At 57.1% G+C, this 24795-nt stretch overlaps 10 protein-coding genes across 13 annotated transcripts; 5 read left to right on the top strand and 5 right to left on the bottom strand.

The window, feature by feature from the left end:
- The first annotated feature begins 52 nt into the window (after window positions 1–52).
- On the top strand, window positions 53–4006 carry H310_11902 (hypothetical protein). Its single transcript, XM_008878738.1, has 2 exons — window positions 53–873; window positions 1046–4006. Exons 1-2 carry the CDS (start codon window positions 86–88, stop codon window positions 3903–3905), a joined length of 3648 nt encoding a protein of 1215 aa, XP_008876960.1. The 5' UTR covers window positions 53–85; the 3' UTR covers window positions 3906–4006.
- Window positions 4007–4020: 14 nt separating this feature from the next.
- Window positions 4021–7120, top strand: H310_11901. Of its 2 annotated transcripts, XM_008878736.1 has the most exons (8): window positions 4021–4147; window positions 4189–4533; window positions 4581–4675; window positions 4725–5016; window positions 5066–5200; window positions 5253–6214; window positions 6272–6330; window positions 6381–7120. In XM_008878736.1, the coding sequence occupies exons 1-8, from the start codon at window positions 4062–4064 to the stop codon at window positions 6897–6899; spliced, it is 2493 nt and encodes an 830-aa protein (XP_008876958.1). In that variant the 5' UTR covers window positions 4021–4061; the 3' UTR covers window positions 6900–7120. The 2 variants fall into 2 exon arrangements, with proteins under 2 accessions (XP_008876958.1, XP_008876959.1); XM_008878737.1 differs by having other exon boundaries at window positions 5253–6330.
- A 145-nt stretch (window positions 7121–7265) lies between these two features.
- Window positions 7266–9152, top strand: H310_11900 (T-complex protein 1, alpha subunit). The gene is made up of 2 exons (XM_008878735.1): window positions 7266–7449; window positions 7556–9152. Exons 1-2 carry the CDS (start codon window positions 7321–7323, stop codon window positions 9056–9058), a joined length of 1632 nt encoding a protein of 543 aa, XP_008876957.1. The 5' UTR covers window positions 7266–7320; the 3' UTR covers window positions 9059–9152.
- A 10-nt stretch (window positions 9153–9162) lies between these two features.
- On the bottom strand, window positions 9163–10251 carry H310_11899 (hypothetical protein; the record flags this gene model as incomplete). Its single annotated transcript, XM_008878734.1, has 7 exons — window positions 9163–9332; window positions 9377–9443; window positions 9491–9568; window positions 9614–9741; window positions 9784–9862; window positions 9911–10093; window positions 10141–10251. 7 exons carry the CDS (start codon window positions 10249–10251, stop codon window positions 9163–9165), a joined length of 816 nt encoding a protein of 271 aa, XP_008876956.1.
- Window positions 10252–10345: 94 nt separating this feature from the next.
- H310_11898 lies at window positions 10346–17900 on the bottom strand. Of its 2 annotated transcripts, XM_008878733.1 has the most exons (3): window positions 12999–17900; window positions 10676–12949; window positions 10346–10622 (listed from the first exon to the last, which is right to left on the bottom strand). In XM_008878733.1, exons 1-3 carry the CDS (start codon window positions 17856–17858, stop codon window positions 10470–10472), a joined length of 7287 nt encoding a protein of 2428 aa, XP_008876955.1. In that variant the 5' UTR covers window positions 17859–17900; the 3' UTR covers window positions 10346–10469. The 2 variants fall into 2 exon arrangements, with proteins under 2 accessions (XP_008876955.1, XP_008876954.1); XM_008878732.1 differs by having other exon boundaries at window positions 10676–17900.
- A 163-nt stretch (window positions 17901–18063) lies between these two features.
- Window positions 18064–19291, bottom strand: H310_11897 (hypothetical protein). The gene has a single exon (XM_008878731.1). It carries the CDS (start codon window positions 19223–19225, stop codon window positions 18098–18100), a length of 1128 nt encoding a protein of 375 aa, XP_008876953.1. The 5' UTR covers window positions 19226–19291; the 3' UTR covers window positions 18064–18097.
- A 458-nt stretch (window positions 19292–19749) lies between these two features.
- H310_11896 (hypothetical protein) lies at window positions 19750–20423 on the top strand. The gene has a single exon (XM_008878730.1). It carries the CDS (start codon window positions 19791–19793, stop codon window positions 20193–20195), a length of 405 nt encoding a protein of 134 aa, XP_008876952.1. The 5' UTR covers window positions 19750–19790; the 3' UTR covers window positions 20196–20423.
- Window positions 20418–20827, bottom strand: H310_11895 (translation initiation factor SUI1; the record flags this gene model as incomplete). The annotated part of the gene is made up of 2 exons (XM_008878729.1): window positions 20418–20716; window positions 20797–20827. 2 exons carry the CDS (start codon window positions 20825–20827, stop codon window positions 20418–20420), a joined length of 330 nt encoding a protein of 109 aa, XP_008876951.1.
- Window positions 20828–20991: 164 nt separating this feature from the next.
- H310_11894 lies at window positions 20992–23213 on the top strand. Of its 2 annotated transcripts, XM_008878727.1 has the most exons (6): window positions 20992–21836; window positions 21891–21979; window positions 22034–22133; window positions 22174–22416; window positions 22476–22596; window positions 22651–23213. In XM_008878727.1, the coding sequence occupies exons 1-6, from the start codon at window positions 21021–21023 to the stop codon at window positions 23004–23006; spliced, it is 1725 nt and encodes a 574-aa protein (XP_008876949.1). In that variant the 5' UTR covers window positions 20992–21020; the 3' UTR covers window positions 23007–23213. The 2 variants fall into 2 exon arrangements, with proteins under 2 accessions (XP_008876949.1, XP_008876950.1); XM_008878728.1 differs by having other exon boundaries at window positions 21891–22133.
- Window positions 23200–24122, bottom strand: H310_11893 (hypothetical protein; the record flags this gene model as incomplete). The annotated part of the gene is made up of 7 exons (XM_008878726.1): window positions 23200–23342; window positions 23394–23441; window positions 23491–23568; window positions 23615–23674; window positions 23727–23948; window positions 24002–24067; window positions 24120–24122. 7 exons carry the CDS (start codon window positions 24120–24122, stop codon window positions 23271–23273), a joined length of 549 nt encoding a protein of 182 aa, XP_008876948.1. The 3' UTR covers window positions 23200–23270.
- Between the last annotated feature and the right edge of the window lie 673 nt (window positions 24123–24795).

The following is a 24795-nucleotide window of genomic DNA, read 5'->3' as shown; positions in this document are numbered from 1 at the left end:
ACTTTATTGAATGGGTGCACCTTTTGAAACGTTGCCGAAAGGAAAAGTCTAAGAATACCATCGACGCCGCCGCAAGGATAGGGCGATGCTGCCGCGGCTAGAGATGCCTTCACCGGCGCGCGCAAGGCCTGGTGGCTTCAGGAAAGATCGAGCTCACCATCATCGAACCACACATCCGAGCCTCCAGCACCACCGCGTCGAGCAAGCGGGGCTGCTTGCCAGTGAAGGCATCGTCGCTGGCAATGATGCACACGACTACAGCTTGATCCCGCGCGAGTTCTACGTCGTTGAGACGAGCATCCTTCCAAAAGGCCCGTCGAATCAATATGCGTCGACGTTCAATGGATCCATGTGGGAAACGGTCGTGTTTCCGTCCCTGGAACCGCACACGCGCGCGGAAGTTCTGCACCTGCGGGACGCGTTGGCAAAAATGGAAGCCAAACTCAAGCAGGAGCAGCAGCACCAGGCGCCTCGTGCCCCTCACAACAGCAACGACGACGAAGACGACGATGGAGACAATGGCACTTGCACAAGCCACCCGAGTGTGACGTACTCGGCTGAGTATTGCACCAAGGAGTGGGAAGTGTACTCTGTGTGCTTCTCTGAACTCATTCGACAGCTCACGTTTGTCTGCCGCGACCAAGGCACCCTACTCCGCACAATTCAAGATCGACTGCACGACGTGTTCCAACGAGTGCTGGCGTCCATGCGAGCGATGGAGGTCACGATCAACGACTACGCGAAGGCATCTCTGCCTTCTCCCCAGCCGACGCGACATCGCGAGTCGTACACAGATGCGCAATCCAATCCTACAGTCAGCCTTTTGCCTGCCAACGCTTGCGACAGCGATGATCCTGCATCGTCCTTCGATCGGTACGTTGGTCATGTTGCGTGCCGTGTTGTGTGGGTCGGTGTGGCATTTTGCAATGGCGATGTCGCTTGTACGAGACATTTCTGATTTTTGATTGGCTGAAATGAATGGTTTTGTACACCGTGATTGGTGGAATTTGATGTCGTTTCTTGATCGGTCATAACCAAATTGCAGTGACGACGACGACTCGGAGCCGGAGGAGTTTATCTGCTCGTTCTGCTACGAGCTCTGCCGCGACCCGAAGAGGGAAAGCACACGGCGAAGCACGTTCCTGGGCAACATCAATCTGAAGCGTCTGAGTGTCGACATCGGGAGCGACTCGAAGAAGCTCCAGTCGGTGGCCAAGATTCAGGCAGTGTACCGTGGGTACAGGTGTCGCAAGCTGCAGAGGCATGCCACGCGCATCAAGCAGCGCAACGACGCTGCCACGCGCATCCAGCGTATATTTCGAGGGCGGGTCGAGTGCAAGAAAGCGGCAAACCGGCGACGGGTGCTCGCGATGTGGAAGAAAAGGGCCCATCAGCTGTCGGCGATCCAACACATGCAGCGAAGTGCGCGGCGCTTCTTGAAACGCAATCAAACGCTGCGTGAAGCCAAGCTGGCCGACGTCGTTGGGCAATTTAAGCTTGTGGACTCGGAAGTTGCCGAGAAAGTGCAAGAAAAAACCGCGGCGGTGGCAAAGTTGATGGCGAATGTCCAAACGTACCAGTCGCAAGTGCGGCGAATCGAAGGACTCCTTTCACCAACGCATACCACAAACGACCAGCAAGAGACCGGCACCGACATGGGCGGCGGCGACGGAAAAGGCGAGCAAGCCAACAAAACCCAAGCAGTGCCCGACGTCGCGGTGGACGACCCTCCACACGAAGAAGACGAGTCGTCGAGAATGCGTCTGGACAATCTGTGCGCAAGTGTGAGCGTTGGTCTCCGCTTGATTCACGAGCGAGCAGCGAAAATGCGCAAGCGGGAAGCCAAGCTTCAAGAAGAACTGAATGCAGCACGAAGGCATGTCAAAGACTTGGAGGCGCAGCAGGCAGCACAGGCTCTGACCCACGTCGAAGAGGACGACGACGACGCCGACGACTGGCACTTGCCCGGCGACGGCAATTCGGGTCGTTTCGACAATGCAAAAGGCACCGTGCGGACCGCGCGCGATTTGATCGACTCGATCAAGTCGATACGGGCAACGCGGCACTGGCAGGGAAAGGTGGCGTCCCCACGTCGAGGTGGCGGCGTCGCTTCGTCTTTGTCGGCACACGAAGTGAACGGATGTCACAGTCAGACTGCAGGCCATGCGTCCCCCACAAGGCCACACTCCACCGAACCCACCGTGCCTCCGTCTAGTGGTGCGTCGACTGTCCATGCGACGGCATCGCTGCTGAGCAGAATTCGCGTGGACGACGCCGTTCAACAGCGCGGTCCCCGACCGCTTGATTGGCTCAAGCAACTCATGGGAGCCATCTACGATACGATTCGAGCCACCGATGAAGATGCGCAGGTCGCGGCGCCGTCCCACGTCGTCTTCTGCACGTGGCTCGCACCCGCCGAGTACCTCCACGAGCGAGACATGGTCAAGGCTGCGATTCCCACGGCCAACATGTGCGACACCGTGTACGAGCACTTTCAGTGTCAGTTTGGGTTGACGTCCCTCGTCGATCAAGCGATCGGTGACCTGGCGACGGCTGTCCAGGCGCATGCGCTGGCCGACGACGACGTGCTGCTCTTCCAGTGCTTTCTCAATGGGGCTCGGCCCAAGCAAGACCTTCGCTTTTATTGTTACTTGCGCAGCGTATGCCCGCCGTTCCTGGATTCTCGCTCGCATCGCTACGTCGTCGACCTCCCGCACGCGCTCAAATGTGCTCACACACTGTTTCGGGTCGGCGAGAACCACGAAGACCCCGCCAAGGCCGCCGCCTACGCGACTTTCGTCGCCCAGCTCCACCTTCGCGCCATGCGACCTCCATCCTTCGCACGCCGCCACAATGTGTCGAGCACTGGTCCAACCGCGCCAAGTCCTGGCAAGAACATGCCGATGGCGCCTGCTGCACCGCCGCCAGCAACACCAAACACGCCGATTCTGGTGCTCTTCACCGATTTTTTCGACTTGCTTTGCGTTCACCATGCCGAAGCCAGGATGACGTGCCTGTGGCAACTCTGGGTCGTGAATCGATTCCAAGAGATGGATCTGGACGGCGACGGTGCGATCTCGCTGGACGAGTTTGTTCGTCCCCTGGTGCAGCTGCCGCAAGCACCGACGGCGCGGGAGCTCAAGCAGCTCTTCCAGCATGCCATGGCCAGGTCCACTGTCGTCGACAAGGCGACGGCGAGCATGACGTTTGCAACTTTTCAAGAGTTGATGCTGCGGCTCCTGCGGAACAAGCAGCTGCAAGCGAGCCCGGACGACATCGGGCTCCACCCGGCGCTGCGTCGGCAGGCCGCGGAAAGTCGAAAGCTGTTGCACACGATTGCGCGCCACTGGCACATGAAGAAAGAAGTGGTCGAGGCCATCGTGGACGGGATGCTCCAGCGAAGCGGCTCCCAGAGAAACTTGGCTGCGTACCTGTTGCACTTAAGAGGAGATCTTGAGTGCGTCCTCCTGTCGAGCGCTGTCAGCGTCGAAACGTGCTTGGAAGCATGGCACACATACGCGGCGATCGTGTGCATATTGCTCGCCGTCAAGGTGAAGAACGCGGCGTTCCAGCGAGTCACGGAGGCGCACGTTGTGGATCTCGAGCGCGTTTGGCAACTCCAGGGCGAAGTGGAAGCAAAGGGCTTTCGCAAGAATACCATGTCTGAGACCACCGCTGCGTCAGGTCCCCCGAGTCATGACGGAGAACACGGACGAAAGGTGTCCATGGCTTCTGTCGCACTGGACCCAACCGACAACCCAACGCCAGTGGAGAAGGAATCCGTCGTGCAGGAGGCATCAAGTACCCCAGCTAGAACGCTCTCATCCGCTGTATCTTCTTGGCATTGGGGATCACGGCCGCAGCTTCATCCACCCAGCCCTGGCGGCGCCGGCCTCCTCGCTTAAAAAGACGGCGTCGTTGTTGCATCGTATTTTTTTGTCTGTCATGGAATCACATACAAATATTGAGATAAATTGTGTATTAAAAAAAGAGTGACACTCGACCAGCAGTATTGAGAGTGAACCTGCACCGTTTCAATTGAAGAGGTGGCGACGGCCGACATGCCGGCGGAGGCAACGAAGTACCCGCGGTCGCCAAGCGACGAGGACGGCATCGAATTGCGGCCGCTCCTTCAAAAGTCCAGGAGGTAGGTCTTGATGCATGACGCATCATGACAAGGAGGACTAGCTTAGGATGCACGGGTCGTACGTCGAGCTCCAAGAGTCTACGTGACCATCTGCGTCGCAGCTCGGAAGGCAGCGAAAGCAGCTTCGAGGGTCCGAGTACTTTGGACGAACGAGAGAGCAAGCAGAAGATGCTGGAGAAGTCTCGGAACGCACTGCTCTTCTCGGTGTTTCTCGTCGTGTTGGGTACGGGCGTTGGTGTCACTGCGGGGGCGTTGTGCACTGCGACGGACCAGTTCATGGTTGCCGGCGCGGGAGTGTCATGCCTCTTTTCACTCTCGATCCTCGCCAGCTATTCCGAATGCGCACGGCTGCGCAAGTACCCGAATCAGCTCATCGTGCACAAAACGTACGTCGTCCAGGACGATCGACTGCGCCGACTCAGCGGATGCCTAGTGTCATCGATCTCGCCCTCGCCCTGGTCAACATCGTGCAGTTTGTGCATGCTTGGTCGCCGATGGGCCCGTCGCAAACAACTTCCATCGCTCAAGGTCGGTCGCGCCGCACGTGTGTTATCGACTCGTTCTCCATCCACCCTAGGGCTCCTCTTCGCCGGCGAGTTTTGGTTCTGCGCCATGTCTGTGGACCTGATCCAGTCGGTCACGAATCCGTTCTCGTCCTTCTCGTACAACCTGCAGGTCTACCGCCTCTGCTCGGTGCTCCTCGGTGTCGTCGGCAGTGTGGTCCTGCCGTCCGCGTCGCCGTCGCCATCGCTCCTTCTCGCATCGCTCCCTGTCATTCACCACAAGATCCAAATGTCATGGGTTATCTACTACGTGTCTGTTGCGTGCTCCATGCTCGTGTCCTTTGGCTGCTTCGTCTACGTCCAGCGGTACGTCCGTCCGCCGATATCCCTCGTCTTGTTACGTTGCCGCCGCCAGGCGCCTCGCGACTGGCCTCGAAGAAACATTTGACACGCGCAAGAAGGTCCTCGCGCACGGGCTTCTCGCCAGCGTGACGTACATTTCGTGGTCGTTGATCGCGCTCGCCCTCGTCGCGTCCACCGTGTGGAGTCCGTACGTGTGCGCCGCCTTCGTTTTCCTTGGCCACGCTCACAAGCAACCGCAGGACGTCCGCGGAATCGTTCCATGTCGTGCACCTTCACGCGTTTGTGCATGCCGCGCGAAGCCTCCTCAACATCCTCGTGTGGGTCCTCACCAACGGCCGCGACCTCGCGGCCATCTTGTGCGTTTCTCCGGGCCATGCATCATACCACCGTCGCGGCTCGGACGAGTGGACTGTCGAGAACGCGGACGAGCTCCTGAAACCGCAGCTGAACCTGGCGCTCCGTCGCCAACTCATTCAGATGGCGACCAAGGGGATCGTGGATGCCGTCGAGCACTACCTGCTGCTGCATCGATCGATCCGGACAAACCAGTCGTTCGCGTTGGACTGGGACCCCAAGCAGCGGTCGACATCCGTGTCGAGCGTCGATTTCGACGTCCGGCGGCATCTTCGCTTGCGCCCGATGGAAGAAATGCACTTTGAGGACTTTCAACCGCGCATATTTGCCACGGTCCGCGCGCTCAGCGACATTGACGACCACGAGTATCTCCGGAGCTTTCGGTCGACGGCCAACGAGCGGCTGAGCGAAGGCCGCAGCGGCGCGTTTGTCTTTACAACCAGCAATCGACGATTCCTTGTCAAGAGCATGACGAAGGGCGAAAAATCGTTCTTGATCTCGATCATGCCAGCGTATGTGCAATACCTCAAGTGGAACCCTTCTACGCTCCTCCCGCGCTTCTACGGCGTCCACGCGATGAAGCTGTACGGCAAGATGTTTTACGTGGTCGTGATGGCCAACATCTTTCCATCGCGCGAGGTCATTCATCGCCGGTACGACATCAAGGGCTCCTGGATCGACCGCAACGCCCCCGTCTGCGTCATCAACGAGAAGTATCGGTGCGCAAACTGCAACAGGCAGTTCGTGTTTGGGGGCCAGGAAGCGTGCAGCTCGAGCGTCGGCGAACACTATCCTGACATTACGCTGAGGGACAACGACTTGAAGAAGCGCATCAAGCTGCCCCGAGGTAACGATGAGCTCGAAAGACGGTGTGTCATGCATGTGGGGGGGGTGAACGCTGTAGAGACGTCCCATGCAGTGCTCAAGCAGATCGCGCGGGACAGCGACTTTCTCTGTGGGCTGGTACGAGAGACTCACGGACGAGGGACGACGTCGACTTGATATCTGTCCAGGGCATCATGGACTACAGTCTGTTGATTGGGATGCACTACTCGCAGTTTAAGATCACCAAGGGCGACGATCATCGAACGTACCGCCGAGGCAACGACTCACCTGGACCAACGTCGAAGGTGCATGGAAGCTTCACTCGGTGGGATGCCTCGCCACAGTTGACGCATCGGAGTCGATTCGAGTCCCATTCGCTTTCGTCCAACAAACGCCTCGAGTCGTCCCTTGCGCGCGATGACGATGCCGACATAACAGACAGCTACAACCCATCCAGCGGCTTTGGATACGTGAACCACCGGTACAATGCCGACGTCGTGTCCGGTCCGAGCGCGTACTACATCGGCATCATCGACATTCTTCAGCGATGGACGCTGAGCAAGCAGTTGGAGCGAGTGTACAAGGTGCACGTGCTGCAGAAGAACGGGCGCGGCATCTCCGCGATCCATCCGAACCAGTACGCGAAACGCTTTCAGATGAAGATGTGCCAGCTCCTGTATCAACCCGAAGATGGCGAAGATGACTGAGCGTCATGGCAATGCACGGCTCGTTGTTGCAGGAAGAACGATGCGTCGGTTAAAGGCGCGCACGCCGCCGCCACGACGCGATGCGCGCAGACGCATGGTACACCCTTGCCTTGTCGGGGTTGTTGTCGTGGAGCGATTAAAAGGTTTCTATTTTGACACTGAAAGTAGTATCAAAACTCCTGGAAATAGTATCATATTCCACTCAAAATATTCGACTCCTCGTGTCTCATTTTGCTGGAGAGAGAGAGACAAAATAGTCCACGACACATGAAAAACAGTGTCACAATGTCCAGGAAGAATTCTCGGTATATTTGTTTTTAAAGGTTTCGTTTTTCGACCAAATTGGCTTGATTTGAGTATACACTTGGTCGTAGCAGATCAAAAGTGGCAGGGTGGCATTTTATTTGAGACTGCGGCTGCCATGGATCTGGTGGTAGATGGAAAGCGAACGTCGGGCAAGGATGTCCGGGAACAGAATGTGACGGCGGCGCTTGCCATCGCGAACATCGTCAAGTCTTCCCTGGGCCCTGTGGGTCTGGACAAGATGTTGGTACGTTCTCCTGTCTCCTGAATGAGTCCTTGATTCGCCACCCTCTTTGCACATATGCAGTTGAGTTCGCTTCTCCCCTGACAGTGCCGGTTGCTTTCACATGTAGGTGGATAACATCGGTGACGTGACCATCACGAACGATGGCGCGACCATTTTGAAGATGCTGGAAGTCGAGCATCCTGCCGGCAAAGTTCTCGTTGAATTGGCGGGGCTGCAAGATCAAGAAGTCGGTGACGGCACGACGTCCGTTGTGATCATTGCGGCCGAGCTGCTCAAGCGCGCGAACGAACTTGTTCAAAACAAGATCCATCCCACATCCATCATCTCTGGCTACCGTTTGGCAATGCGCGAAGCTGTCAAGTACATTAAGGAGCATCTGAGCGTGCCAGTCGACTCGCTTGGACGCACGTCCCTCGTGAACGCTGCCAAGACGTCCATGAGCTCCAAGATCATTGGTCCCGAGAGTGAATTCTTTGCGAACCTGGTCGTAGACGCAGTCACTTCGGTCAAGACGACTGAAGAAGGCGCCAAGGGGAAAGTTGTCACCAAGTACCCTGTGAGTGCGATCAACGTGCTCAAGGCCCACGGGAAGAGCGCGCTGGAGTCTCAACTCGTGGACGGGTTTGCTTTGAACTGCACGCGAGCGTCGCAGGCGATGCCTACGTCTGTGCGACCGGCAAAGATCGCGTTGTTGGACTTTGACTTGCAGCGACACAAGATGCAGATGGGGGTGCAGATGGTCGTGAACGACCCAAAGGAACTGGACCAGATCCGACAGCGCGAAGTTGACATCACGAAAGAGCGCATTCAGAAGATCCTGGACGCCGGTGCGAACGTCATCTTGACGACCAAAGGCATCGACGACCTTTGCATGAAGTACTTTGTGGAAGCGGGGTGCATGGGTGTTCGCCGCTGCAAGAAGGAAGACTTGCGCCGCATCGCCAAGGCCACTGGCGGCCAAGTCGTGCTCACGCTGGCCGACATGGACGGCGGCGAAACGTTTGACGCGGCGTCGCTCGGGACGGCGGCCGAAGTCAGTGAAGAGCGCGTTGGGGACGGCGAGCTCATTTACATCAAGGGCTGTGCCAACCGTCAAGCGACGACCGTCGTCTTGCGTGGTGCGAACGAGATGTTGCTGGACGAAATGGACCGATCGCTGCATGATTCGCTCATGGTGGTCAAGCGCATGCTCGAGTCGAACCAGTTGGTGGCCGGCGGCGGCGCCGTCGAGTCTGCGCTCTCGATCTACCTGGAAACGTACGCAACGACGCTCGGGTCCCGAGAACAGCTCGCGATTGCCGAGTTTGCCGACGCGTTGCTCGTGATCCCTAAGACGCTGGCCGTGAACGCGGCCAAAGACGCGTCCGAGCTCGTGGCGCGGCTGCGGGCCCACCACAACACTAGTCAGACAGACGCGGCGCAGACGGCCCTGCGATTCTCGGGCCTCGACTTGCAGCGAGGCAATGTGCGCGACAACTTGGCGGCCGGCGTCGTCGAGCCCGCGATCAGCAAGATCAAGAGCTTGCGATTCGCGACGGAGGCGGCGATTACGATTCTGCGCATCGACGACATGATTCGATTGAATCCGAAAGAAGACGAGAACCAGTAAAGCACAGTTTTAATTCGACACGTGATAGCAGTAGGGGTTGGCAACGTGAGCGGCGTGTTGGCTGGACGATGGACGACGCCCGGACCGCCGCGACAACGAGATGGCTACCCTGTGGCGTCGTCCTCGGCGGCGGCGGCGGCGTCTCGCTGCTTTTTGAGCGCGATCGCCTGGACGCGCTCGTCGTCCGTGATGAAGATCCCGTCAAGTTTCTTTATCCGTGGAAGGAGCAAAAGCATGTCCAGTCTGTACGACTCGAGCTCGGTCACGGCATTGCCTGCGCCAGGACGTTGGTCGGGAAGGGAGGCAGGCACGGTCTACCTGTGAGGTCGACGTCGGTGAGGAACTGGAACTGCTGCAGCGTCGTCAGGACGTCGAGTGTGGCCAGCTAGACGACGGCGTCAGGAACGGCAGACATCAAAGGCGGCGGCTTACTTGGTTCAGGTCGATGCTGAGCGACGCAATGTTCGGAAACGCTTCGAGGCCGGCGAGCGTCGTGAGTTTGTTTTCGCTCTACGTTCCACGTGACGTACGGACGGGGGCGCGGACAAGCGGTACGAGGACGAGGTGGTCGACGTTGGGCATGTCGGTCGGCAACGAGATGGCGGCGATGTTGTTTCGCGCAAGCTCCACCGACTTGAGCGCAGGCAGGTTGGCCAGCCCATCCATGGCTGAGAGCTGGTTGCCTGCGCGATCGTTGCGTGCCAGATCCAGTGAGAGTCTCGTACCGTTCAGCTTGAGCGACACAATGCTGTGGCCCTCGGCATCCTCGAGGGTCGTGAGCTGGTTCTTGGACAGGTCGACGTCCTAGTCGTGGTGGTGGTGTCAGGGGCTATCGTGCCGCACGGCACGCACCTTGAGAAAAGCGTGTTTGAACTTGGGAAAGGTCGCGAGGTGGTTCTCCGACAAGTTGACGCTGACGAGGTAGTCGAGCGCCGCCAACGCGTCCGTGACGTCCGTTAGATTGTTCTTGGACACGTTGACGAACATGACGTGGGGGAATGCTCGGATCGGGTCCAGCGACGCGATGCCTTTGTCCTACCACAAGCACGAGATCCCCACCACGGACATGACCAAGCACTCACGACGAGATCGAGGGCGGTGAAGGCAAATCCAGAGTTGTCGCCGGTCCGGTCAATGCGACTCAGTCCGTCCGAGAACGGCACCGACGACGGGGCGGCGACGTCGGCACTCATGACGAGAGACGATGGTGCTGACGAGGGCGAGCTGGTCCAGTGTTCAGACCCAAACGACGCGCCGTTTCACCGATGAAACTGTCATTCCGTGCAACGGCAGCCGTCCATTTCGACCAGACGCACCGCCAACGCGAGTGTGTGTGGTACGGAATCGAGTGTGTACTAAATTACTGAGGTTCGCGGCTCCTACGTCCTCGTACTGGCATCGCTTGCCGGCTTCACTTGCGGATCGCGTGGGCCACCGCGGTCCATAGCTGCGGGTCGTCAATGCGGTGGTGCGATTGCAGCCACTCGTGCCAGTCGGCGAGCGTCTCCGGGCCGCTTCGACGCGGCACTGTCTCGAGAAGGAACGACGCGTGTGCTCGTTGAATCTACATGGTGGCAACGCGTCAACGATGCAATCCAGGCTCTGTCCACAACGTACCTCGTCGACAAGCCGTGTCGTTTGCGCCGCAAACAACACGGCGTCGGCACCCCCCGCCGGGATCTCGTGCGTCGACATGGACAGCGACATGGCCTTGGCAAGCAGCATCGCTTCTTCGTCGTGCGTGGTCGCGTCGGCATCGTCGCCGTGGTTGTCCAGGCGTTTGTAAAAGAGCAAGTACACCGAATCGGACACGGAGCTCTCGACGCACGCATTCATGTCGCTCCAGTTTGTCGTGGTCACGTTCATGTCGTTGAATTTGATCCACGGCGCGGCCGGGTCGTCTTCGAGATGGAGCTGGTTCGACGACGTCGACCGGCAAAAGCTGTAGTAGTGGCCCGAGTTGGCGCTGAGCCCGCTGTGCACCAACACGCCATAGAGGCCATACGCGCGCGGGCTCGTTTCGAACGGGGTGTCGGCATCGCTGAGCGTCGTTGCGTCTTCGGGGGAGAGCGGCGGCAGCGTCATGAAGGCCGGGAACGACACATCGTGGAGGCTCTTGCATGTCTTTTGGACCTTCCAGTCGTAGTGCATGCGCTTGAACGTCAAGATGAGATGCGCGGGGGGGGTCATGACCACCGAGTGGACTCGCGATTCGGCGCGCTGGTGGCACCCGCTGCACGTAAAGTCGCCGCCGAGCGTCTTGGCCGATCCAAACCGATGCAGCAACGACGCCACCGAGTGTTTCGACACGCGCTCGGACGAGATGAGCTTGCCGTCGAGCCACTCGCTCCCGTAGTCCTTCTTGTACGCGACCTGGACGTAGCAGTCCTTGATTAACGTCCACTTGCCCGTCTCCGCGCCCTGCCGGCTCCACCACCCGTCCGCGACCGGGATGCCGCCGTCGATGCCGCGATCGCCATGGAGGGAAAAGTCAAAGCCAAACACACTCACGCCACTTGTGGCCGCCACCGTCTTGTTGTACGACAACAGACTGTGCCCTGGTGCAGCTTCCCACAGCCCGACGCACCTGAGCTTAGTCCCAACTGGGTACACAACCCCTCGCACGACTCCGGACGCGCCTGCCCCCGACGACATGCCCGCCGCCGTGACGTACAAGTTGCCGAGCAGTTCGGTCGATCGAACGGATTCCAGCACCGTCACGTTCATGCGGCCCCACAACGACGTATCATACTGACCGTTCAACGCATGGTCGACCACACAAGTCGGTGCGCTCGTGTCCATCCGTTTGATGGCCAAATGGATGGCTTTGTTCTGGACTAACGACGCGTCCATGCCGAGCGGCGTGTGCTGGAGCTTCGTGTAGCCCACAGGAACGGTCGGAGTCGTAAGGACCACGATATCGGACAAACCTGGCGCCGCGTCATCGCGCTTGAAACAAATGAAAATGCATACGTCTTTGGACGTTGGGTTGAGGTTGGCGCTGGCGCCGCCCACCGTGGCGTCCATGCACGTGTAGTCGTCTGGGATCGGGTCGATGCCACCGTACACGACGCACACGTCCTGGACGGGCGCGGCGCCGTGGTCCCGCCGGACGACCAGGAACAGGTCGCTATGGAGACAGCACAAAATCGATGCCCCTGGCGGCAGCGCGCGGGCTTCCTCGCCGCGGGCAATCAGGAGGTCTGTAATCGGTCGGAGGATCGGCGCCACTTGGTTGGACACTTGCGTCGCGCGGAAATTGACGAGCTTCGCTTTGCCGTCCCCGACAACCCCGTCGACAAGAATGGTTGCTCCGCCACCAGTCGGGTTCATGTCGCGAAAGACAAGATGGACGAGCTGCGGCGTCTTGATCGTCGAGTCTGTCCAGGATCCCCACAGCACATGGGTATGGACGTGATGCGATTGCACGATGCCCGTGATGCGCCCGTGGTTTTTTCCAAACGCACCCGACACGACGTAGGACGGGCTAAGATTCGGCGCCGTGTGGGTAAATTTGACGGCGCGGAAAGCGCGGTCGACATCGTCGCCACCGTTCCATTCGCCCAGCAACAGATCCGGCGTGAGCTCCGCGACTGGCGGCGGCGCCAGCACCGAGATCGTTTCGTAGTCGCTGTACTTGGGCACCATCTGCGGGCTTCGAAACACTTCGATCGCGTACAACGGGTTGCCGTGGCCGCGCTGGAGCATGAGATGCTGCTTCTGTGGCGTGCTGGGACATGTTTCGGCCAACGGAGACGACCAGCTCAACTTCAAATCTTCCCATGCCGCGGTTTCGTATGCAGCAACATCTTCTTCCGGCACGAGGCGAAGGCCAGTAATGCACGGACCCGTGCCGCCATCCGTGTGAGCAAGGTACTGCGACCCATGGCCCTACCGAAACAAGTTTTTCAACACATGGGGCAGTCAGACAACGACCAACCTCTGCGAGCTGCAGCGACCGATCAATCATCTTGTAGCCAGGCAGCCCCTGGGTGACGAGCTTGATGTCGGTGACTGGCATGTCGCAACGGTAGCAGAGAAAGACCTTGGCGCCTTCCCCTTGGTTCAGGTCCACTCGAATCACCTTGAACCCGTCTGGCACGGCGTCGTGGCCGTAGATGACAGTCAAGTCCGTGATGGGCGATCCGGTCGGGTCGCTCGCGTAAAACAGATAGACTTGTTTCTTTCGGCCCGGGATCGTTTCGGTGGTAGCGGCGCCCGACGCCGCATTCTTGAATGGCGACGCATTCCCGCCACGGCTGTTCGTGCTTGTTCCCATGTTCAGGTCCAACTCGACACGGGTATACCCGCTCAACGTTGGCTTGGGGTCGTTGGCATCGCACACCTTGACGGTAATGTCCGTGATCGGCGTCGCGCGCTCGTCCCGCTGGACACACAAAAACACGTACGGCGCCCCCGTGCGATCTTTATTCAGGTCGTAGTTGAGCCGGTCAAAGTTGCGGGGCGTCGGGATGCGGAGCGAGGTGCCGTGGACCCCACAAATGTTTGTGATCGGCGTGTACCGGAGGTCGACCATGTTGAGCAGGAGCTCCCAAAAGTACTCTGTCGTGACGCTGACGTGGTTGCAGTCGGGCGCCTTGCATGCGACAATCGTGGCTTGTGTGCCGCCGAGGAGGCGGTGAATCGCGTCGTCAAATCCGGCCGAGATGCTCTCGACCAGAAAGTGGGCGAAATCGCACACGTCTTGCTGTCGGCCCGCTTGAAACGTTGTCGGGAGAACCTTTTGGAGGTCGTGTGTGGCCAGCGATGGAGCGTGCGTCACCAGCATGCGCGCAAAGAGCACTTGGAGCGTCTGCAACGTTGCGTTGGGGACAGGCTCGGGGCTCGCCAGCACTTGGTCGCGCAGCGCGTGCGTCATAAACAAGATCTGGAGGAAGCTGTTTTGGTAGCACACGTTCGTGAGTCCTTGCTGCATGTTGACCAGGCCCGAGTGAAACGGTACGTCCTCGGCGCGCAGCCCGCGGATTTGGGTTGTCAATGGCGTGTACTCGCACTTCCAAATACCGGTGCCGTCGCCACGGTACCAGTAGCCCTCGAATTGCCGAAGGGACGTCCATACCAGCACACACGCATTGTCTTGCGCGGTGGCGTTTGGCTTGTACGTACCACGCAGTTCCAACCGGTGGTCTAGAGTCTTCAGGACCCCGCTCACGGCGCCGTCCGATGTCTCAGTGTACTGGCCGTGCACAATGTCTCCGACAAAGTGGTCGCCAAAGTGCACAGTCATGACGCCTTGTGACGTTTCCCACACTTCGACTTGTAGCCCACCGAGGCTGTGGGCTGGCAAAAGGCGCTTTTTGTGCTCGAGAAGTTCGCGCTTCTTGTCCAGCCAGTGCGCCGCGTGTTGGTCTAGCGCTTGCGACACCATCGTCACGGTTTGGTCTGGCATGGTCGGGGTGGTTGGTACAGGAATGGCGACAGGCATGGCCAGTGGCACTGGTTTCATGGTCCCGCAGGTCGAGCACTTGACATCGGACGCTTGGTTGTGCATGGTGCAGGCACCGCAGGCCCATGGGCCAGCGACTTCGGCGGCAGCGTGGTACAAGCTCAAGATGCCATCGTTGGTTGGAGAGGCCGACGTTGGCAAAGGCGACGTACCCACCGGCCGGGCGGTATCGCAAATCGAACACTTGGACCAGGTCCATTCGTTGAGCATGGTGCACGCCGGACAGGACCACTCACCAGTGGCCTCTGCCACAGGGACGAGACCTGCTGGATGTAGTGGCGACGACGGCATCGTGGACGGCAGCGGGGATTTGCATGAGCACACCGAGCATATCGAGACGGACGTGGCGTTCACGACCGTGCACTGGGGGCACCGCCACAAGTTGAAATCCGGGGATCCGCGGGCGGAAGCGGGCACGGCATAACACTGACACGTCTCGGGTCCGCGGGTGTGGCACCCGCATGCGCCGTTTACCTTGCCCATCCAGACGAGTTCGTGACCTTGATGGCAGATGGACGCACAAGGAACGCAAAAGACGAGGTTCGAGTTGCATGTTTGGCACATGTAGAGCTCTTGAATGATCGCGCTGCCGTCCGTGAGATGCTTGGTGCAGCGCACGATGTCTTCCTCCGTGGACGCGTCGGCGTCGTCGACAGCGGGGGGATCCAGCCCATAGACAGCACGGATCGCGGAGACGTGGCCTGGCGTGTCGTGGGGCGGTTCAACGCTAAAAGACCAACTGGCCAGGCTCAGAGTGGCGTTCAATTCATGCGGACTCACAAGCCCAACGCGAGTGCGCTTCAAGTCGGAGCCAAGCACGGCACGGAGGTCCAACGAAAGGACCGAGACGAGGCGGTTGTTCAACAGAGCCGACAGCGTCGTGCCGGTGTACGCGAGTCGAATCGTTGGTGGGTCGATTGAACGGCTTGCGACGGTGTGCACCACACTCAAGCAGTGCAGGGCCTTGTTGGCCCAAACAAAAACCCCAACGGTCGTGTTGGGGGTGTTGGACGGGGAGCTAGAAGACGTCGAAACTTGAACAAACAAGGCGCGCTGGGCTGCTCTGCCAGGGACGGCATGGGTGTGGATGAGGGTAGCTTCGTCAATGAAAGGTTTCAAGTCCCAGAACGACACACTGCTCCAGGCGACGCACACAGACGACGACGGCTGAGCAGACGACAACACGAGGTCGGTGTGGAACCCTGCATGGGACGACAGATTCACCGACTCTTCAAACCAAACGGCAGATCCAGAGTGCAATTCCAAGTGATCGTGGGCTGGCACTACGTGGCCAAAGAAGCTGAATCCATGGGTCGAGCGCCAGCGATGGCCTTGCGACGGCAGATTGGCGAGATCCACGGCAGAAATTGGCAATGTGGCGCTCGACGCAGACTCGATGCGGTGGTACTCGTCCAACCAACTCGCGTGATTGCCGTGGCGGGTGAAGTCTCGGTGGAGGGTGTCGCCTACCAGTGGAAAGTACGCGACCAAGTCGGCTTCGTCCCCGTGCAACGCGACCCGCGAGCGTTGTGCCAGTGTTTCGACGTTCATGGCAGCGGACCACATGCGCAACTCGACCAAATTGCCTTGGAAACAACTATCGACGCCATAGACTACCCGAGGAAGGTTCAAGAGCCCGATGGAAGTGGCAATGGGGGCTGTCGGAGCGCCCCCCAACACGAGAACTTTGGCAGGAGTGTGACCTGGACGGCGCGGGACTTGACTGGCAACTTGGCCGTTCACGACAAGGCAATACGACTGCGCATGCCACACCAGCGCGACATGAATAAACGAAGTCAGCGCGGCGCTTGCAAAATCACGAGCAGTCAGCTCTGTCGGTCCCACCTGCCACACGAGATGGCCCTGCGGGGTGATACCGACTGTAAATTCTCCATTGCTCATAACCACTTGATGGCACGGTCGCAACACGTGCGGCAAGCAGGTCCAGAATTCAATCGTGCTGGTTGGAAAGTTGCTCTGCAAGTTGCTCTTCTCGACGATGAGGCAGTCGGACGCGACGCCGCGGGGCGTGTATACTGATGCTCGTAAATCCACATCGGCCGACATGCGGAGGTCAAAGGCAGACTGCTGGCGCTCGCGACGGGCCAACCACTTGCCGTGCTGCTCACCACGGCTCCAGAGCACGTCCATAAACGTTGCGTCGTTGCTCTGCAGCTTGGCAGAGAACGGCGCTGGGTTGCTGCGATTTGAAGCCGACGGGGGCGAATTACCCAGGCCCTCGACGGTCGGGGCTGTAGCGCCGCACGTCGTACACACGTGCGCGCTGCTGCTGTTGGTAACTGTGCACACGGGGCACGACCATTCCTGCAGTGGGGCTTGCATTGTGTTGGGCGCGTTCGCATCTAGAACGTACTGCCACTGTCCTTGAAATCGTCGAAGTTCACAGGACTCGAGCTCCGAGACGACATCCCCCGTGAGCTCCAGGAGCATCTTGTCCGAGTTGTACGAATCATGTACGGTCGCAGCGAAGGATACCCCGTGGCACGCGCTGACTTGGCGGAGGACAACGGAGCCGGCGTTGCGGTTCGTCCGTGAGCTTGTGTGGGCGTCCGCGATGGAATTTTCATCTAACGTCCACAGACCTTCTACGGTCGGAATGCAGTCGTTTCGAATGGCTTCAGATGGGACAACCCATGACGCTTGGCGAATGGCGTGGTCGATCTCGCTCGCGGTCGGGTGGTGGAGGCCCAAGTTCGCAACCAATTTGGACAAGGCAACATTCAAATGTTTGCAACTGGGGTGTAGGCGAGCAAGACCGCATACTGTGAGGACGAGGGTACGACCAAGGAACGCGCGGTCATCCGGAGCGTGGTCGGGTGCTTGGAGCCATTGCTCGACCGTCTCAAGATGAGTCAAGAGCCGATCACGACCACCTAAGTACAGAGCAGACGAATGCTGGTACCCTAAGAGCACATCCATCGTAAATTTCAGCACGGCACTGTGCAATTTCCCGTCTGCAGGCGGCTTGCGTCGAGAAAAGAGCACATCCACGAGCGACAGGAGCACGGGCAAGAGGTCGTTGCATGTCGTATCCAGTGCTGCGAATTGCTTCGTCGCCTTCAACCCGTCGAACACAGCGCGCACTAGGTCCAACAATTGCACGAGGGATGGCGAAGGGTCGTTCACATGTTGCTGGACATGGTCGAGGAGGTAATTGACGCCGTCGACAATGCGCTTGGCATGGGCGTCTGGAGCGAGGTGTTGCGTTGACAGCAGTAAGCCCGCATCCCTTAGCCCATCTAGACTTGGGGGTGGTCTCCCCGAAGGCTTTGTTCCGCAGTTGTAAGCAGCCCACAACTCTACGATCGCCATGGGGTGTCCGATCAGGGCCGTCAGGTGCCCCAGGCGTTGTCAGTCAGATCTGCAATTTCGCATAAAAAAGCCCGTTCTTCAAATATCTCATGAAAAATCAACGCCATCTTGTCAAATTTCATCTCAAAATGCAGCCGAAATTCGAGAAATTTCCGTCTTTTTTCAAAGTCTGCACGGTGGATTTCAGTTGAACGTGTTAGAAATACTTGAATATGAAAATTCCGATTCGATGGATTAAATTAAGGGACGAGGAGCTTCCGTCGGTTTGCATCGATGCGGTAGATCCACTGGCCGTAGTCGTAGCTCGAGTCGACGCCGAACGTGTGGATGGTGCCTTCGTAGTAGATTCTGAGATAGTGCCGCTTCACGTGTAGTGGAGACGTGGTGTGGATGAGTTGGATGCGTCGCAGGTCGAAGTTCTTGCACGGGACCGACGCCCCTTGGTTGTAGATGGTCAGGAACGTCTCAGTCAAGACACCCCACTGAATAATGTCGGGGCCATTTTGGCACCACGAGAGCGACGACTCATAGGATAAACTGTTCTTCACGTACAACTTCCCCATGCGAGTCTTGATGGCTGCGAGGGTTTTGCTGACGGTATTGGGGCGAACGGCCAACTGGCCCGAGAACGACGTCATGGAGGCGTTCAGCGACACCACGCTTAAGCCGACGTGACCATCCAGCAGCCGATCCGAATTCTGAAGTTGAATGTCCACAGGATACCGATACGTTTGGAATGACACGCGCTGGATTTGGTTGAAAGATGTCCACCAGTCCTCGACATGCAGAATCGCCTGGCCGAGGAAGATGGGGTACTGGAGCTTGGACGGCTCTGCTACTACGGTCACGATGACATCGTACTTGCTCGACATGATCGGGACGAAGAATGGCGGTTGTTTTGACAACATCTTCGTCTTGGTCATCTCTGACTTGTATTGGTACATGAGAGGGCCATACGGACGCCGCAGCACTGTCACGATGCAGTACACGCCTAGACGTATCCATTTGTCGGACACATGGATTTCGTGGATTTGGAGCTGCGCTGGTCGGCCAACTTGAGCTTGGAGACGCGACTTCAACTCTCTCGAGAAGTGGCAGCGCCATGCGAGTTGAATCTTGGTCGCCGCGACGTCGTACGGCATGGTTTGTAAGGTCCTGCACGAGTCGTTGTCCTCGTTGTCGTCATGACTTGGCGCTACAGGCCGTAGCTCACCGAGCTGGTTGTTGCAGCCGTTGCCGTATTTGCGAAACAGGAGTTCGCCTTGCTCCTTGGTTGTACGGCTGAGTTTTTTCTTGGACTTTGTGGGCTTCACACGCAGTCTCAAGGGAGGTGTAGATGGGATGTACTGAACTGGGTCGCCGAACATGTTGACCGTGAGGGAGCTGATGGCGCCGTCGGCCTCGGCGCGGGCAAGTGCTTCAGTGACCTCAACAGGACTAAGTAATGCGGTCCCATTGGCTGTCGCAAACACCTGTTCACGATGTTTTTACAAGCCAACAGCATTTAGTAATATTCAATACTACGTAGTATTTTAATAACCAAGCATGCAAATCATTGCGCCTTTTGCACAGGATTGTAGCAGCTGGGAGAGACGCCAAATTCATCGACTTCTAGTAGTACTAGCTAGGATGGAGAAACGTCTTCACTCATCAAAGAGGCGGCACGGCAGAGGTAGAGCGGGTCAAAAGCTTTCGTGGCATCTCTGCTGGTCCCATGGCAATACCTCGTTCGTGCTGGGTAGCACGAGGACCTGCGTGGGCGAAATGGCGTGGGAGGTTCGTTGCAGCAAAGATGTCAGTATTCGAAACCCGCGTTAATGAGGGTAGAATGCAAAATTAATTACACTATTTCAAGCCCCGCGCTCACACTAATAAAGGGTCGAATAACTGGCAGAGATCGCCTATACTCATTTCCTGAACAAGGCGGCAGGCATGGCGACTCGCGGTGTGTGGCAACTGCAGAAGCTTACCATTCGATACTGCCAATATGGCGGCAGCAGCAAGAACGTGCGGGAAATGCTCAAGGACTCCCGCTTTCTATCGTTCGTGAACGAGAACCCTCAGGTGTCTTTTGCGACGGAAGTCAAGAGCAACAAGCACCCGATTCTGATCGGCGAGTACATCACGAACGAAAAAAAGGTGTGTGACGTCAAGAACCAAGACATCCCGTTTGTGCTCTCGCAGATGCAGCGCATGCGCGACACGAGTGGCCGCAAGATGACCAAAATCAACGCGCCCGTGATCTCGAAGCGACCAACAATCCAAGGCATTTGGCAGCCCGAAACACAAGACATGTTCGACCAAATGACGTTCCAAGTCGAACATCGCTTGAAGTAAATATCTAGAGTAGGGTCGTGCCTGTGGCAATGAAATATGGACCACCATACTGACCGCACCAACGGTCTTCCTTCCGCCCTGTCACTAGCCGGTGTCCTGTCAGCGCGACTTTTCATATCGTGGGAGGTGTCCAGCGGGAAATCCATGCCCATGTGCGACCAGATCACACAAAGGGGCGCGATGGAGGGTAAGGTATAGTTATCGTAATACAATTCGTCGCATCTAGAACCCGTGAAGTTGGATCTGGGCTTCCGTGCAGATTTCTTGGTCGACTAGGAACGCCTTGACGTTTGTGCGTTGATCACCGGAGAGCTGAATGACTTCGCCTGACTCTTCGTCCTTGACGATGGCACCGTTGCAACTGAAGTTCTTCTTGAATGCCTTCAATATGCGCTTGATATCCAAGTCATCGGCGAGGCCTTGCACAGTCGAGATACACTTGCGCCCGTTCCGTTGTTGTACCCGAACGTGCACCTTGCCGCCGCCCATGCCCGAATTGTCGGCAGCATCTTCAAAAGCATCTACTCAACAAAGATATCCGCATAAGGACATGACTTCCTTACCGCTTCTTCCGCGGTTTTCGCGCGAGGAATAGACTTACTGAAGTTGGTGAAGTTGGGAATCGTTGCCATCTCGATAAACTCAGCAAGAAGGATGGAAGTGAATGGCGAAGGAACACAGGCAGAAGGTACTTTCTCAGATAGCACTTTATCGAGTGGTTTGTACTCTTGCTTACTTTAGCGAATGTTTAGTACTTAGGAGGAGCGGACTTAATTAAGTCAAATATCGAAACAACGTTGGACAGTTTGTGGCGCCGGCAGCATCATGAGTGACCCTAATCCGTCGTTGATGCTCTGGGAGAAGCGAAAGCGCGTCAAGCCAACGCTGTTTCAGGTGGAAAGCGCCGCAAAGAAGGTCAAGGTTGCGCCGTTGCGGCAGCCACCACGAAAGGGGGCACGACAGACACCATCGAGGAGCAAAAAACCTCGGTCGGCACAACCAGCATACGATGAAGACGACGAACCGACATCTCCTGCAAAGGACGTGGCTACTGCGAGGTCGAAGAAATCGTTAAAGTCCGCCTCGCTCAAGGATGTGAATGTACCCAGTGTGCCGGAAAGCGTGCTGAAGCTCATTGGAACGCCGTTCTACGACGAAGACGGTGCCGAGTGGCATGGGACGACCATCGATTTCAACGACCTTGCAGAGCTTCGAGGGATGTGGCAGCTACCTGCAGCGTGTCATATTCTATGGCTTCTGCAGCAGCCTTTGAAATTGAAGGTGTACAACTCGCTTCGGGAATACGAGGCGGCGCTGCTGAACCCCACAACCAGCGCAGTGCTTGAGGACGTGTTCACGAAGCTTCTTCTCGGCAAGAAAGAGCGCGAACGACTGAACTGTGGATTGGGTCTCGCATACGACTGGTGGAGCAAGCGGCTGCAGGAGTTCTACTCTGAACGATATAGAAAGTGGAATGCGTTGAAGGACAAGGCCAAGGCCCGTCAACCCACAGCCTCTGCCGACGACGTCGACGATGACAACGATTCGCTTGATACGATCGGTTTGAATGACGACGATGCGGTGCTTCTCACGACCATCACGACGAGTTTGAAGCCGCTTGGCAGCCAAAACCCTTTGCAGGTTAGATGACAACGACTCGCTGTAAGCTCGTAGGTGCTCACTGACGTTTTGTAGACGAGTGAGTACAAGGACCTGTCGCCCAGTCTTCGTTGTAAAGTGTTGTTGAGTTTGTGCGAAACAGTGGTGCAGCAACCAGGCAACTTGTTCGTGGCGCAGCAACAAGGACGCTCGGACTCATCACGCTATCGTTGGCGTAGGGAATACATTCGAGAAATGCAGGACGATGACTTGCGCGTGACTCCCATTGGGGTCGATCGATGTGGCAATCAGTACTTTTTTTACCCACAGTTCTACCTCGTATGTGACTGTGTCGCGTCTTGGTCTGATGCAAGGACAGGAACGAAGAGTGTATCGGCTCTCGGACGATCCAAAGGCGGACGAAGGGAAGGTGTGGCAGCTGTGGGCCAAGGGTCTCGAGTCGGTGCAGTCGATGCGGGAAGCCTTTGGCTCTATCGCAGCGAAGAAGGGCAAGAAGTGGCCAGGAGAGTCGTCTCTGATCGATCATCTCGACGCTATGCTCGAGTTGATGAGACAGGATCGCATCGAGGAGCAGAAGAACGAAGACAGGGCGTTGAAGCGCGTAAGTCGTGCACACAGTAGAGGAGGCGTTGATGATGTGGAATGTGGTGGTGAATGTAGGCGATCTTGGAAGCGATGCCTAGGAAGCGATCAGCGCGCATTCAAGTGAAAGCGCTGGAGAAGTTTGAGGATGAGAGCCAGCGAAAAGCCCAGGCGCAGGCTGAAGAGGAGGCGCGCGCAGGTACAAGACTTGTAGAGAGTGTGTGTTGAATCGTCACGGGGTCACATGAGACAGAACAAAAGCGCGTCGAGTTGCTGGCGAGCATGGAGCGAGAGCGCGAACAACAGGCGAAAAAGTTGGCAGCCCTTCGCGAGCAACGAGTGGCGTTGAAAATCGACCGAGAAACGCGACGACAGAAACGAATGGAACAGGAAGAATCGCAGTTCGAGAAGGAACGACTGGACCGCGAAAGCCAGGAGCAACTTGCCCAGCAACAGCAAGCACAACGGGAACTGCGGGCTTTGCAACGGCAGCAAGGGTCGTCGTCATTGCCTGGGGACTCTCCCATTGACATCACAGTTGCAAACCAACAGGATGACACCGCTTATGTCAAGACTCCGCCTGACCAGAATCAATCAAGCGCTGATTGAACAAACTTGACTGCGTAGCTCGTGACGGCTGCGATGTGACTACGACTTGTAATGTGCCATGCACGGTCGGTTGCTGAGTCCAACGGTGCACTTAACTCTTTCTAAATATTGTTGCAAGAGGCACACTATTCGCTCGAGTGGGTTCCGAACTGGCTGTGGCAATTGGTGAACGGTGCCGAACCATGCAAGTATATGCTCGCGAGCAAGGAAGCATTCTTTACATGACATGGCGTTAGTTCCAGACCCAGCCTTCCGATTCCAAGTCTAGTCGTCATCGCTGTCCAAATCGTCCAGAGGGTTTCCAGATCGCTTCTTCATCACACGAAAGAATTCGTCCTACAAGCGAGAACGCTGAGACTCGGCGATGACGGAAGTATGCTTGCATACTTCGTTGATGAGACCATCGCCATCCCGGTCGGCCTCGTCGATCATTTCCTGGAGACAACCTTGAGATGGCCTGCCTCTAGTGTTCGTATGATCGCACCTGCATCTCTTCGTCCGTGAGGTTTTCCCCCAGCTCTGTGCACACGCGCTTCAAATTCTTGAACGAGATTTTCCCCGTCTAGTCACAGCATGGGCCGCCGAGGATGATGGAAAATGCTACGTACGTTGTCGTCGTCAAACAGTTTGAAGATTTTGGCCACCTCTTCTTTCGTGTCCCTCGAGTTCTATGGAAACGGCCATTACATGAGATGCACTGGTAGCGGCACGTGCGCGAACCATGCGACTTGTCATCATTTCGACAAAGTTCTCGAACTCGATCGTGCCATTTTCATCCTTGTCAATGTCGGCGATCATTTTCCGGACCTCCGCCTTCTTCACTTGGAACCCCAACGCCCGCATTGCCGCCTTCAACTCACGGGCATCAATCGACCCACTTCCATCCGTGTCGAATAGACTAAACGCTTCTTTAATTTCCTCCATCTGCTCATCGTCCAGTGCCTAATGCCATCACATCAAGGAAGCAACCTCTTTTGTCGGTGTGTGTCACGTACCTTCTTCGCTGGCTTGGCTTTCTTCCTCAATGCCGCACGTGATCTCGCGAATGCAGATGTCGTGGCCTACGTATCGCTTCTATGTCAATGATGGTTTCTCCTTGCGCATCCGCCCCACCATCACGTTGTAAATTAGTTCGATGTCCCTTGGATTCGAAGATCGGGTCTCATATCCGGAATCCGAATAGCACTAGAGCCAGTAACTGTATGGTACACATACGCTGGATTGCCGAAACTACTGTACTAACGTAAAAGACCAATCTAAGGTGCACCGACATTCTATGGTGCACGAAAAGTACCCAATCATAAGCTTACGAATTTAGCGGCAAAACCTCCTTAAACCAATCAATGTATGCATGTCACAACACTCAACGTTTCGCGCCTCAATGAATGAACCTGGTGAACGACCTTGTCGTTCACGTCGCCGCCAGTACACTCCACAGCAACTAGAGGGTGCCGTTAACCAAGTCGTCACGGTGCTTGTGGCAAGCGTGTTGCTACGGCCTCACGCATTCCATACAACACAATCATGAAAGCTGTTCGCGCCAACAAGTGGTGTCGCAACCATACTCCAATGCGCCCGGGACCAAAGACTGCGCTCCCGTCCAGTTGCGAAAGCGACCTTGTAGCTTGGATTGTTGCCATGCAACAAGACGGGCATCCAACTGACTGCAATGCCATCATGGTCAAAGCCACTCAACCATGCGTGCGATTGACCCCACCCACAAGTCTCTCACCGGTGGCTGGTACAACCGCTTCCGTCAGCGCCACCCAGTGCATACCTCTCGCGTGGC

Source organism: Aphanomyces invadans (genome assembly GCF_000520115.1).
Source record: "Aphanomyces invadans strain NJM9701 unplaced genomic scaffold supercont1.35, whole genome shotgun sequence".
Classification (NCBI taxonomy): Eukaryota; Oomycota; class Saprolegniomycetes; order Saprolegniales; family Verrucalvaceae; genus Aphanomyces; species Aphanomyces invadans.
This window is presented reverse-complemented; position numbering and strand designations above follow the sequence as displayed.